Source organism: Pteronotus mesoamericanus, unplaced genomic scaffold (assembly GCF_021234165.1).
Source record: "Pteronotus mesoamericanus isolate MK-2021 breed Mesoamerican mustached bat unplaced genomic scaffold, CSHL_Meso_final contig_52, whole genome shotgun sequence".
NCBI lineage: Eukaryota > Metazoa > Chordata > Mammalia > Chiroptera > Mormoopidae > Pteronotus > Pteronotus mesoamericanus.
In genome coordinates, this window is record NW_026555189.1 from 9,204,532 (window position 1) to 9,219,491 (window position 14,960).

General features: G+C 37.7%; 1 protein-coding gene across 1 annotated transcript; it reads right to left on the minus strand.

The window, feature by feature from the left end:
* Positions 1 to 995: 995 nt before the first annotated feature.
* LOC129075219 (IST1 homolog) lies at positions 996 to 11,947 on the minus strand. Its single transcript, XM_054579223.1, has 8 exons — positions 11,717 to 11,947; positions 8,854 to 9,034; positions 8,039 to 8,126; positions 7,468 to 7,551; positions 6,455 to 6,565; positions 3,305 to 3,493; positions 1,670 to 1,712; positions 996 to 1,206 (listed from the first exon to the last, which is right to left on the minus strand). The coding sequence occupies exons 1-8, from the start codon at positions 11,892 to 11,894 to the stop codon at positions 1,016 to 1,018; spliced, it is 1,065 nt and encodes a 354-aa protein (XP_054435198.1). The 5' UTR covers positions 11,895 to 11,947; the 3' UTR covers positions 996 to 1,015.
* Positions 11,948 to 14,960: the final 3,013 nt, after the last annotated feature.

Consider the following 14,960-nt stretch of genomic DNA (forward strand, 5'->3'; position numbering starts at 1 on the left):
TCAGAGGACTGAGCACTAGCCTGTGGACCAAAAAGGTGCTGGTTCAATTCCCAGTCAGGGCACATGCCTGGATTGCCGGTCAGGTCCCCAGTTGGGGGTATGAGAGAGGTAACCAGTCGCTATTTCTCTCATGCATTATGTTTCTCTCTCTCTCTTTCTCTTTTCTTTCCCTTCTGTCTAAAAATAAATAAATAAAATCTAAAAAAAGAAAAACAAACAAAAAATGCCAGTTACACAAGAAATGAACAAAAATGTTATTAAGTTGACCATCTTGTTTTCTCAGTCTCTCCTTTATCTAGTTTCATAAATTCACTAATATTTAGTCCACTAGTACTTGGCAAGTAATAGAAAGCAGAAAGGAAATTAATATTTATCTAGCACCTACTAAGTGTTAAAAAGCTTTACATACATTATTTCTTTTAATCTTCATTATATTCCCCATTTCACAGGTATAAAAAAGGAAGCTTAGAGCTAGTAAATGGCAGAGTCTAAATTTGAACCCAGACATACAGGATTCCACTGATATTCTGAAAACACTTCTCTTATTCACTTTTAGTGTTTGCACATTCCTTAAGATACTCATTTTTAAGAAGACACACATTCCTCTAGTTCCTTAGCTCTCTCATGCACATCTGACAGGAGGTATCATTTGCCAAAAGTCTTATTTATAACTAGTAAGTACAGGGATGAGATTTAAATACATTCCATTCTGCCTCCTTGAAAAAAGTGATAATTATGAGAAAAATAAGAATCTCAGAGAAAACAAGTGTATTGACTGTAATTAATAAAATTTTGGAGATCAGTAATCTTCATCTAAGAATTACAGAATTTTAAGAGGAATAATTATCTGAATATGCACACACAGAGAGATACATTATTACAAAGAACCAAAGAATTTAGGAGATGGAAAGAATGCTAAATGAGAACACTTCAGAATGACACATTGATGGCCATAATAAAATTTGTGCACAAGAGCCCTAATTCCCAGGCAAATACTCAATCCAGAACTAAGGAATTATGTGGCTTTCTTCAGCATCTCAAGTCTCCGGTCAAGATCTTCCAAATCAACTTCCTCTGAATCATAAGGGTCAATGGAAAGGCTTGCTTGAGGTTTCACATCAGGCAAATCAGGCAGCATAAAGTTATCAAAACCAATCTTGGTTCTTAATGTTGGCTTTGGAGAAGTTTGGGGGTTGAATCCCGGACCTGGCATTTCAAAAAATGTAATTAAAAATCACAACCGTATGTGCTCCAGGATGGAGTCCCCACCCTGAAGACGGGAGGCTACGACTGCTGTGGAGAGAACAGTCCGTAGTTTGGCTGGGAAACCAGACAATTCCCCGAACATAGAAATGGTGGTAATAGTCACATTGTGTAATCTTCTTCAAGGCAGGTCTGGCTTCTTTTAAAAGGCATAATTTTTCAAAGCGTGTGACAGGATGGTCTAGTACAGTAGTGGTTTTAAAACTTTTCCTGTATTAAAGATCTGTCTGAGATCCATGTCCACTTTGAAAACTGTTAGCTACTATAGGGGAACGCACTGCACTCCGGTAAATCACTAATAAACTAATCCTGCCAATGGAGGAATGATTAGTCTTATAACAACAGAAATATCTTTAATGAATATTAAGAAATATTACCAACTATTACCAGCATTCCCTGTACTTACCAGGAACCAGAATAGGAAGCAAATTGTTCTTACAGGAGTCATTCTGAAAGAAAAAAAAAAATCACTGGGAAGCAACTGGTTTGAGTCCCAAACATTTTTTCTTCATAGTAAGCCTTCAAGAAATATTTCTTAAAATTAATTTAAGTGAAATTTATCACAGTCAAGCTTCCTTCTTGTTTGAGATTAAGTGTTTTTATGCCTTCTGGAAATCAGCCTTAGGAGTGACTATGGGATGTGGCCTCATACAAGAATTGGGGAATCTTTTATATTTGAACCTAGGGATACTGCTTGTGAAAAAAATGATTCACTTCAATAAAATCAGAGGACTCTTCCTCCAACAAATAAATGGCAAGAAAAAACAAACAAGTGGGAAGAAGGAAGTGTTAGAGGTAAAAATATTTAAGAGATATATCAACCAAATACAATATTTAGATCTTTTTGGATCTTGATTTCAACAAAATAACTGTAAAAATGTATTTCTGAGACAGAGAAATTTAATATGGATTGAGTATTATATGACATTAAGGAATTGTTTTTCATTGTACTGGGTATCATGAAGACATTGTTTTATAGTATAAAAACAAAGAGACCCTAGCTGGGGTAGCTCAGTGGATTTAGTGTCAGCCTGAGAACCAAAAGGTCCCCGGTATGATTCCCAGTCAGGGCATATGCCTGGGTTGTGGACCAGGTCCCCAGTTGGGGGCATGCAAGAGGCAACTGATCCATGTATCTCTTACACACTGGTGTTTCTCTCCCTTTCTTTCTCCCTCCTTTCCCCTCTCTCTCCAAGTAAATAAACAAAATCTTTAGTAAAAAATATCATCAATAAAAACAAAGGGTATATGTTAGAAATATATACAGAAATATTAACAGGTAAAATTATATAATGTCTGAGATTTGCTTTAAATTCCTTCTCTCTCAAAGAAAATTAGAAAGAAAGAGATAGATGAAATAAGAACAGCATAATGTTGATAGCTGTGGGAAATGAGTGATGAGTACATGAAAGTTTATCACATTATTCTAATTTTGAATATGTTTAAATTTTCCATAACATTTTCTTTGTTTTATTTTTAAATCAGAGGACTTGCATTCCAAAAGTAGAAGCTGAGCAATACACAAGGTATTAGTCAGACAAATAATTTCAACAAGGAGGGTTAGAGTTAAATTATATCTGAAATATACAATTTTTAAAAAAGAGCTTCATGGGGTCAGAAATGAAAAGAATAAAACAATTTATTTTTACTTCATTTGTGTATGTACACAATTATGAGATTTTTATCCTATGTTCAACATGAGAGTAAACTGTTTTCACATATAAAGTGAATATATCTCATCTGGAACTTGAGTCTAAATCACTGTACACTAAAGACTTCCAAATTTGTCCAGCTCATGAAAGTGTTCTTTGTAGTTTATACTGTGGTATTGTCAAGAGGTTGATGAAAGGCTGTATGTAGCCCTATTTTCTCATGAATTTAGCATAAAAACATATCAAATATAGGCTTAATGCTTACAAATATTCCCCCAGCCTTAAAAACTTCACAAAGATCATTTTACCATCCAAAAGGCCCAATTAGAAATACCTCCTAACAGTACTTACAGTATCATTTCAGATTCAGTATCCCTAGCCATACTGACCTGTCTTTCATGAGGAAGGGATGAGAAACAAGGAACTGAGGATGGCACAGGTAAGGGCCCTGATGCAGGTACTGGCAATGCCTGACGTGGATCACCAGGTCCAGCAACAGTTCCACCTCCACTGCCAAGGGCACCTTTCTTGACATCATCGGTAAATCCAACACTAACCAGGTCTGCTGGGGCTTCAGCCTGAAGCAAGAGGGTAAGAGTAATATTGGGTTCTCAATTTACTACACCTTTGTTTCTTGCATACTTACTACATGCCACTCTTGGAAAGCACCAGGGAAGAAACAGTGCGCAAAGGAGACCCATTTCCTGCCCTCATGAAGCTCTGAGTCTAGTGTAAGCCAATGGCAGTTAAAAGCAACCTTCAGGCTTTCTGGCCCTCACACTTCTTCGTCTCTGTTCCAAGACTGTGTTTTGAGTGTCTATGAGGTCAGGCTCTGGTACACCAATGATTAAGAGCTAGACATAAATATGCATAGATAGGTCTACACAAAAGTTTAACAGATCTTAACAGTGGTAAACACTGGGCTTAATTCACTCATTTGGCAAACTCTATTGACTCCCTAATACAAACCAGGCACAGTATATGGGATGCCACAGTGAACAAAACAGAACAAAGTCCCTGTCCTCCTGGACCTGATGACATCCCTTCCAGTAGGAGATACAGATAGTAAACAGGATCAACAAGTGAACTGTATAGTGTGTTAAAGATTGGAGTGAGAGGGAAAAATTATAAAGCAGAGAAAAGGGAAGAGGTTGACATTTTAGAAAAGGTAGCCAGTAAGGGCCTCATACTGAAGAGAACATTTAAGTACAGACCTGAAGGAAGTGAAGTTGGGACCAGGAAGACAGTGGAAAACACACAGCACAGGAAGTACAAAGGCCCCGAGGTGGAATCAGCTGTGTGTGTTTGAAGAAGCATGAGGAGGTCAGCAGCCAGTGCCACTGAGGCACAGTAAACTGGGGGAGAGTAGAGGGGATGAGGCCAGAGAGAAGAGGTAAGAGTGAGCGTGGGCTCACTCTTCAGTCATAGCAAAGCCATCGTATATTATTCTAAGTGAAATACAAAGCCACTGGGGGAATTTAAAAGCAGAAGTATGACATGATCTGACTCAGGTGCTAACCAGATCTCTGAAGGCTATATTGAACATCAATTAATAAGGAAGAAAATTAGAGAAGCAGGAAAAGCAGTTAAGAGGCCCTTGCAACCATTCAGGGAAGAGATTATTCAGGTTAGGCCAGGGTACTGTCATTGGAGATGGTGAGAAGCGGCAGAATTGTGGATATATTTAGAAGGTAGGACTTGCTGAAGGCTGGTTGGGGGATAACAGTTGAGGGAAAGGGGAAGAGTCAAGGAAAATACCAAGATTCTTGCCCTAGCACAGAATTACCATTGACTGTAGAATGAGTGGGCTCTTGGAAAGGGTGAGAGCACTTTTAGCCGTGTTAAGTTTAAAATGCCTTTGAAATACTCAAGCAAAGATTTCAAGAAGGTGGGTGGATATATCAGCCTGGAGTTCCTATCAGCTGAGAAGCCTTAGCTAGTGATATATGTGTAGAAGTCCTCACCATAAAAATGGTGTTTAAAACCATGATGTTGGATAAAATCACCTAGAGAGTACAGAAGAAAAAGAAGAGGTCCAAGCCTGAGCCCTGGGACACATCTCTAGGGTATTTCATGTGGCTTTTACTTCTTTACAGTCTCTTTTGGTATTATCTAAATATTTACAATTTTTACAAAAATGTTTCATTTTTCAACAAACCATGTAACTCTTTGAAAAAGAAAGAATGGGTAAGAGTCCCCATCAGGAAACCCCTAGGAGCAAAGCGTCAGAAAGACAAGTGTGTGCTTTAATCCAACCCAACGTGGTACATCCTGCCCCATCAATTGGAAGGCAGCACAGTGGGAACGCGGATGGGACAGAGTTCCCTTGTGGCTTCATGCCTGCATGAAGAACAAGTTTGGCACCTGAGTAAAGGGACATCATTATAAAGAAATTACCAGAACTCTGGCCAGGTAGCTCATTTGGTTAGAGTGTTATCCAATATGCCAAGGTTGTAGGCTCAATCCCCGGTCAGGGCACACATGAGGAGCAACCAATGAATGCATTAATAAATGGAACAACAAATCAATGTTTTTCAATATTTTTCTAAAATTAATACATTAAAAAAAAAGTTACCAGAGACAACTTTATCAATTGCTAAAATAAGTCACTCCCCATATGAGATGATTTGAGAGATGTTAGGGAGAAATCCCTCTAGCCCTAAAACAGTCCATGACCACCTTTTAATCCACCTCCCATAACAATAATGATGATGATGAAAAGCAAAACTTGATTACATTTGTGATAGGTCAGCATTGCATTTAAATCCCTTGTACACGTTAGCTCATTTAATCATATCAACAAACTCAGATTTGTTAATGACCATTAACTATTATTATCTCCCTTCTCTTTTTTATTTATTGATTTGAGAGAGAAAAAGATCGATTTGTTGTTCCACTTATTTGTGCATTCGTTGGTTGCTTCTTGTATGTGCCCTGATCAGAGATGGAACCCACAACCTTGGCATATTACAACGATGTTCCAGCAACTGAGCTACCCAGCCAGGGCCTTATCCTCCTCCTTACAGTCCAGACAACTGAGTCTTTAAGAGAGTAAGTCACCTGCCTGAGGTCTCACAATTAATAAATGGTGGAGCTAGGATCTGAATATGGGCCATTTCACTACTGCACTTATACCCTTAACCAAGACTAAATGATAGTATCTTGTGCCTTTGGATCTTGTAACCTTTATTCCAGATCTTTAATAAAGATCTTTTTACTAAAATGTAAAATATCCATAGGACAAAGTTGAGATCTTAAAAACTAAAAGTGTTTTTGCACACTTCTGTGTATAACACATTAGGTACCTTCATCTTTGTTTTCCATTTTACTGTTAAAAACTTAAAAAGGTCTTCTGATAGTTATCAGAAGTCAAACTCTATTAGGAAAACTATGTGGGCAGAGAAAAGGTACAAATTTTACATGATATACAATCCTGACATAGCTATCCTGAGAGCCACATTCCTAAGTAGAAAAAAATCTCCTAGTGCACAATATAAGTCTCAGCTTTAAATCAATTCTCCCTTTTTGAAAGTACTCACCATAGTTGTTACCTTGGATTTATATGGCACATTATAGTTCTTAGCAATTTCTATCAGGTACTGTTCCACTAGAACCTGGGGTAGAGTGTCCACATTTAATTTACACATTAGCTGAAAAATAAAGAACATAACCAAGTTGGTCATACTCACATCTACGAAATAAGAAACAAAAAGAGTTTAGCTGGTCTTTTATCTCTGCATCATTGTTCTTCCTCTTTCTAGTCACTGTTATTTAAGATGTATGATTTTAGAAAGATATATAATGTAGCAACAGCAAGGAGGGAGCCAGCCCTCCTTGTATCATAAGACAGCCCTTTCCTGGGATGAAGGCCCCTCAAACCAAATAGATTAAGAAGAAGAAAATAAATATAAGAAAAATATTTTCAATCAAGAATTCTGATTTTATAAGTATTTGAATTATGTCAGAGGTGATGTTCAACGTATACAACAACCAGTACAGCAAGGCACTAACAAATTCGAATGGATGCCCTGAATGAGGAAAATGTCCACCAGCCTGAAACAACTACTTCAGCCAGATTTTCTGTGTCCAGCTGAATGTCAGTCCCAAATTATGTAAGATGTTCAAAAGTTGAAACTTCAAAGTTTCATTAATGTCTTTTATATTAGTAGGCCAGTTTCATTTAGGAAAATGTATGTTTTCTTAATGAAGAATTAGCTCAGTTTTCTTGACTCTAGTTTTTTTTTAATTGAGGTAACATCAGTTAATAACATTATATAAGTTTTGGATGTAGGACATTATAATTCAATATCTGTGTACACTAGAGCATGCTGACCACCAAAAAGCCTAGTTTCCATCCGTCACCATACATTTGACTTCCTTTAAAAGATCTGAGTTCCCTAATTTAAGATATCTATCCAACTTCCTCTGCCTCTAATGCAAAAATTACTCATACACATCTTTCACTCTGCACAGAGTAATATGTCTTGAGTTTGCTCAGCTTTTCCCAGACTTCCTGGATTTGAAAAATGTATGTCTCTGGAAATGGTACTACCCGAGAGCTGACAGTTCCAATCTCACTGGTTCGACACAGTTGACCATATTCTTGGCTGTACTTTGCACACAGCTGATTAGATACCTGCAGCAAACCATCACCAAGACAGAAATATAGGCAAAAGTGATCAAGTTATGGCAGATTTGCTTTAGATAAAGAACCACCGAAAGAGCAAAAATCACTTTCATCTTTCCTCAGTGGGATTATGTTCTTTTAGCATCAAATAGCAATAGCGATAAAATAAGCACTTTGCTTAATTTTTAAGTATCAGATAAATGTAAAACTTAAAACCTCTAATTCTAAACACCTTATCAATTATGACACCCCTTTCCCCACAAAAGAAACTCAGTTTCAAGTTCTGTTTTTTTAGGTAAGGTTGTCTTCCCCCATCATTGTCATTAAAAACAGTATTTGTTTTTCACTTAAAGACTAACAGAAGAAAATGCTTTTTTCAGTTACTCTTTATGAAAAGAAATAATTCCCCAAATAATCGTATAAGTCTAAAAGAGTAACATTAGTGATATCCTCACTTACAATTGTGGCACAGGCAGTTAAAACGCGTCAAACTTACTATTTTCAGTTCAGGCACTTCTGACTGGAGTCGAGGAGCAGCCCAAATTAGTGTAGATACAGATTCAGCCAGACTAGAATCCAGTTCCCTAAGGAAATCACACAATTATGAAAATCAGGGCTTTCTGTTTCCCTCTTTTCCCTGCTTCATAGGTAGCCCATGAACAATGTTAAAAATATAATGTTAAATTAAAAAATTTTAAACTGAAATTAGAGTCCTGGCTGGTATGGCTTAGTGGACTGAGCTCAAGTCTGTGAACCGAAGGGTCGCCGGTTCAATTCCCAGTCAGGGCACATGCCTAGGTTGCAGTCCAGGTCCCCAGCTGGGGCCATGCAAGAGGCAGCCGAATCTCTCACACATCGATGTTTCTCTCCCTCTCTCTCCCTCTCTCCCCTCTCTCTAAAAATAAATAAATAAAATCTAAATAAACTGAAATTAGAATATAAACTTCTATGTACATACATGTATGTAAAGATATTTACACATATATACATGTTGGTACACACAGAAATACATATAAATATACATATATAAATTGAAATGAAATAGACCAAAACTCTTATCTCCCAGTTTAGTGATTATGGATTCTTATGTCAGTCCGTGTTTTCCAACTTTTCTACTACAAGAAAAAAGACATCTGTTTGGTTCTTAAAAATGGTTCTTTGGACTGACATATATCCTTCAAGCAGACACAAAATACTTCAACAAAGTCACAAAATACTTCAGCAAAGCCCCATTCTCTCCCTCACTAGGTGGTAGGGATGTCCTGTCACTCCTGTGAGCCTCAGAAACTATGCAAGGTCAGTAGGTCTCACTTTGTGGCCTGGATCAAGCCAAACCGGGCCAGCAGCAGGTCGCAGTACAGCTCCAGGATCTCCATGGCCTCCACGAGGTAGTCTTCGCGTATAATGTGCTCCACTCGGATCCGAGCTCGTTCATCCTTCCCAGCAGCCAGATAGTCAGCAACCTCTTTCCTTGCTTTCTGGGCCTGCTCAGCTGCAGCACAAAGCATGTATGTAGAAAAACGAATGCACAGAGAGGAGTTTGTTGAATAAAAAGGCAAGTTGCACAATAGTGTGAATTAATGTTTTTATAAAAACAAATAACCAAACAAAAACATACACTTAAGGTATACCATAGATGCATAGATCAAGTTCTCAGTGTTTCATACTTGGTCAGCCGTTCGCCTCATCCCCAGATCAGCAGCACCAGCATCCCCTGGGAACTTGTTAGAAATGCAGATTCTTGGGGCCAACCCCAGAAATACTGAATCAGAGACTCTGGAAGTAGAACCCTCTGAATTCTGACCCCTTTTACAGGCAGAGAAACATTGCTTTACAGGGTGCTTGGACTGGTGATCTTTATTTTATTCTTTCAGCTTATCTTTATTTTCTAAAATGTTCCATAGTGAATATTTATTATTTTTGTGATAAAAAAAGATCAGTTACTTTAAAAAGGAGAATGGGCGTCATGCTTTGCATTTTTTAAAATGTCTTCATATATACAATTCTGTTTGATCCTTATAACACCTGTATAAGGTTTGCATGTCACTTGCATTTTACAGCTGAGAAAATTGAGACTCTGAGAGGTAAAATGGTTTGCCTATGGTCGCATGATTTTGAGTAACTGGTTGAAATGAAACTCAAGGTCAAATCTTCAGACTGCAAATACCTATGCTTTTCCACCACATTATGTCATAAAATGAACAAGTAGAGTCAGACTGCAGAGGCAACAACTGTAACCTGTCCCATCTGTCATCTACTACCATAAGTAAAGTCTTATTACTTTGAGTTATCAACTGATGACTGAGCCTGGCAAAACAGGCTTTTCACAAGTCGGGAAAACCTGAACCTCCAATTTTTATGCCCTACCTGTGTGCCATACCCTAAAAATGATGCTCACCATCTCATCATGAATAGACAGAATTGCTCTGTTATTGCAAAGAGACCTTTATATGAAACTATATTTGAATCTGAAACACACACAGACCTCATTGCTTGGAAGGTCGCTTAGCCAAGTCCACAGTACGGAAATATTCTTTGCCTTAGACATTGAAGGGAAAAGAAATTACAGTAAAACTGGACTTATTTCAGATAAATGCTAAACTGCTGTTACACTAATACTAATGTCAACAAACATTATTGTGTGTCCGACTTACAGACTGTGTTACAAATAGAACCCTGGGAAGTCAAGATTATTATCTCCTTCTCAAAAGCAGTTCTTTTAGGTAAGACAGGGCCAATTAGCTTTATTTACCTCAAATCACTCAGGAACTTCATGTTTAAATTTCTTCATTTGTAAGAAGAGTATAAAATTTATATGGATAATAAGATGTATCACTGGATTATCAGGCTCAAAAAAAAAGGACATGTAAGGCTCTGGCTGGTGTGGCTCAGTGGACTGAGTGCCGGCCTGTCGACCAAAAGTTTACCAGTTTGATTCCTGGTCGGGGTATATGCCTGGGTTGCGGGCCCAGTCCCCAGTTGAGAGCCTGTGAGAAGCAACCAATTGAGGTGTATCTCTTGTGCATTGGTGTTTCTATCTCTCTCTTTCTCCCTCCCTCCTCTCTAAAATTAAATAAATAAAATATTTTTTAAAAGAACATGAAAGCATGCATTTTAAAATTCACAAGTTCCATATACATCATCAGTGTCATCCTCATTGTTCATGGTAACAAAATGGTAAATACTGGGTTTGCCTAAATTTTATTTATTTTGGGTACTTTCCTTATTATCTAAAGAAATGCTCTATTATCTAAGTAATGCCCAAACACCCTCTGCCAAGATTTGGCTAAGCAATGTCCCAAAATCAATTTGGAAGTTTGAGTCACCACAGCCTCTCCACCAATAGATTTCAGTAATTCAATAGTAAATAGTATTATTTACAGAACACTCAGAAAAATTCATTTACATGTAATACTTATTTCACCTGAACCTTCCTCATAATAAAAAAAATCATCAGTTTTCCAGTTTATTGAGGAGCAATCATTTATTCATGTGACCCAGTGGAATGAGAAAACAAAAGGCAACAGACAATAAAGTGGACTTAAAGAAGACAACACACATTACCTCTGTGCATGAGTGTAACACTACTTGAACTGTCACCTGATAGACGAAATAGTATTGGGGCCAAAGGGAGGGGTGAGGAGACTGGTTGAAAAAGGGTAAGGAAGCCCTTCCAGAAAAATATGCCTGGAAGCTCAAACTTAATAGCTACTGTACATTTGAATACAGTTTGACTAAAGTTCTCTGCCTTAGTGGAGAGAAGTCCAGTAATCAGGACATTGCATTGTTTTGCATTTTAAACCTTTGGAAATATCTTTTAAAAATTAAACTTCAAATTCTGAGATCATTGTAGAGTCACAGGAAATTTATAAGAAGTAATACAGAGAGATCCAGAATACACTTTACTGAGTTTTCCCCAATGGTAACATCCTCCAAAACCAAGATACCGGTATTGATACAGTCAAGATACAGCAGCGTCTTTGGAAATTTATAAATGATTTGATCACTATAATAATAATTCCCACAGTCCCACCAGTCAAAAATGTTATGGTAAACTCCAAAGTTTGTAAGTAAGGTCTTAGGAGATATATCACTGGGCTGGGGGGACTGGTGAGAAGATTGCACAGTGACCTGAGCGGCAGCTGGCTGGGCTGCCTGGAGTATTACTACTCACTTTTCTTTCTTTCCAGGAGTTTTAGGCGACTGACAGCCAGTTGCAAGTTGACCCGAAGGCAATCCGCTTTGAAGGCAGAACTGAACATGATTTCATCACAAGGCACAGCAACTCTTGAGCAAGTTTCCCAGAGAAAGAGAGGGTTGTCAGTATTATGGGAGCTACAGTTTTTCGACATCCATTTTATTCATTCATTACGCCCCATATAAGGAACTCCTGACTGCTCAGTAATGGCCCAGATGCACTTGCTTCTCTGTGGAACAAATACCCCAGATATGACTCTTGCAATTCAAGTAGGGGTTAGGTTTCCTCCAGCTTATTCCAATAGTCAGTGGTTTTACTGAAATTTGAGAATTTTGCAGGAAGTTTCTAACAAACATGCGAATCTTTAGCAAGTGTCTGAGGAAGCAGACAACAGAAGGAGATTCCGCTCCCCAAAGGACATATTAGTCACATATAGAGACATTATAAGACCTCCTTCTAAATAAAATATTAATAAATTTGAAAGGGAAACCCCATCGGAAGAGATCATATAACATTAAAAGCATGTGGCAATGAGGACATAGAATTGTTCAGAGAAGTAGATAAAACACAAGCTTAAAAATTGCACATTTCTGTATCTGGATATCTAGAAAAGTTTTTGAAAAATAACTTAATGCCAGGCATGAATATGTTCCTAGGGAAAGCTAAATCTACTAAGTATTTTGATAATTTCAATGTATGCTTTCAATGTATGTTATTGTTTTCTGTCATTGGCATTCAACGATGAAATTCCTTTCCTAAAATGACACCTTTACATGCTGAAGCATACAAGCAGGAACATGTGACTGTATGAAAAACGCCACCTCCTCCCCTTGTTATGACACACATGGTTTCCCAAGTTACAAGCAAATTCTCTCTGGTTTGATCTCTTAACATCAAATAAAAAGCTGGGATAGTTGGATAGTTGAGCTTTCCCTGCCTGTATTACAGGTCTAGAAAAACCACAAAGAGGAAACAGGCAACAGGGAGAGCTGTTTTGAAACTCCTGCCTGTTGAAGGAGAATAACCAGCAAGGCAGGGTTTTACTGTTGTTTTTCTACCAACAGTGCAGTTCAAGCTCTCCCGTTGTCACACAAATTCAATCTACCCACATCAAAGGAATTCAATAGGAACCCAGGGAGAGAGAAGAGATGGGAAAAAACATTGACATTTAACCCTTCAGTCCCCAAAAATCCCAAATACCTTTAAAAATCTCCTTTTGGTTCGTCAGTTCTTAAAACTCTGTGGAAAAAAAAACAACTCGGTGATATAAAATGAAGGACTTTCAGATGAGACTGAAAACAGATAGCAACAGGTTAACCAGATAAGAGTAGAAATGAGGAAATGGGAGCCAAAGCTTTATAAAGGACAGTCTCCCAGGATGGGATATCTTTGTAAAATTTCATTCAACAACTACTTATTGACCCAGTTACAGTGTTTAAGACCCGAGTTTATTTAATATAAATAACTTAGAGAATTATCCAGATACCAGAGAATTATACGTTTTTAGAAAAATAAATTAACTTATTTTAGTGTCTCAACTCTAAAAACCACATTAGTTTACTTCTCACTAATATTCCTGTCAAACTGACACCATGGAACTTCCTACCATCAATATATACGACCAAAGAAATCAGGATTGCTTGGAGTAAAGATTTCTAAAACAGGATGCAGCTGAGATATCACCTACCCTCCTGGAACTGCAGCACCAAACCAGGAAATCACCTGTTTCACCAATCAGAACAACTTTTTATTTTTTTTAATCAGACACACCTTTGCACCACGTAATTGCGTTGATGGCTGGTAGTCAAACACCCTTTTTTGCTTGTATCTACCTGTGTTTGTTCTTTCAGCTTTGTCTGAAAAGAAGATCTATGACTGTGTATCTTGATCTGGGAGAAACTGGCTATCCTTCAGTACACCTGGATTATTCAAGGGTGTCTATCAGTTTTATAGTTTTAATACCAGGTTAGCAAGCTAAGCAATGAACTAGAAACCAGAATGCCAGTTAGTGCTAAAAAAAAATCACTGGGAAGAAAGGCCACAAGACTTCCTTCTTGGCCACACTGAAAGAGAAGGCGACTATCGTGAATAATATTAGTATTCATGAAGCAAAGCCCTTTGATTCAGAAGGCTTACAGATCAATAGCTTCACTATGTTTCACCCACTGGTGCAAGGGGTGTGTGTGTAGTTTAATCATTTTAATGATTCTTTGTGCCCATTAAGGTGAAAAAATATCAAAATTGAGGTCGAAGAATTCTCTTAAAAGAATCTTAGAGGTCATATACATTATGTGTCTTTTAACTTACTCATTTTAATATTTCTAACATTCTCATAAGAAAATCCAAACAATATTGTCCCCTTTTTTCCTTTTGGCCACCACCCAATTCCACTCTTCTCTCCCAACATAACCAGTGTTAACTAGTTACACATCTTTCCACTCTTTTTCTGTATAGATACATAAATATATGCAACTATAATGTTATATGTACATGTTTGCTTATTTTTTCCACTTAAAATGTTTAAGAGAGCTCTTCAATCTACCTTTTACTCCCTCCCCTTCATTTAGTTTAAGCTTCTTATTTTGCAGAAGTGCAAACTCAGGTTTAAAATAGTAAAATGACTTTCCTAAGGCTAGATAGCTAGGGACCACAGCACAGCCAAAATCAGACACACACACACACACACACACACACACACACACACAACAATTATTTATTAAACAGAGCTTGCAGAAATTGAAAGGGAAGAGCTCCACTCAGAATTCAATCCCTCCAACAGTTATAAACTTACTTTTTCTCAGTTTTGTTTTTTTCTGTATGCAGAACTTTTTTTTTTAACATAGATGTAATGGAAGCACAAATTTAAATGGTAATTTTATTTTTCAGTTAACAGAAGTTCATGTTACTATGAAATTGACTAGTAAATGGGCAACGAATGGTGACCTAATATTTCATCAAGTAGGCAAGCCCTCTTCCCACTAAACTAAGCTGCTTCCCACTGTACTAAAATCCTTCCTCTAATTTCTCAGACTTTCAAGTCTCCCACTACTTGTTTCACCTTCCCCCAGATCCTGCGTTCGGCCCATTCTCATCTCCCGCAGAGACGTGTCTCAATTCTTAAAGAGCTCCCATCTTCACCCCCAAGCTCCATAGGGATCTCCTTACTCTCTTGGGCTCAAGCTGCCTCCGGGTTCCCTGAGGATCCCAAAAGGAGGCTTCA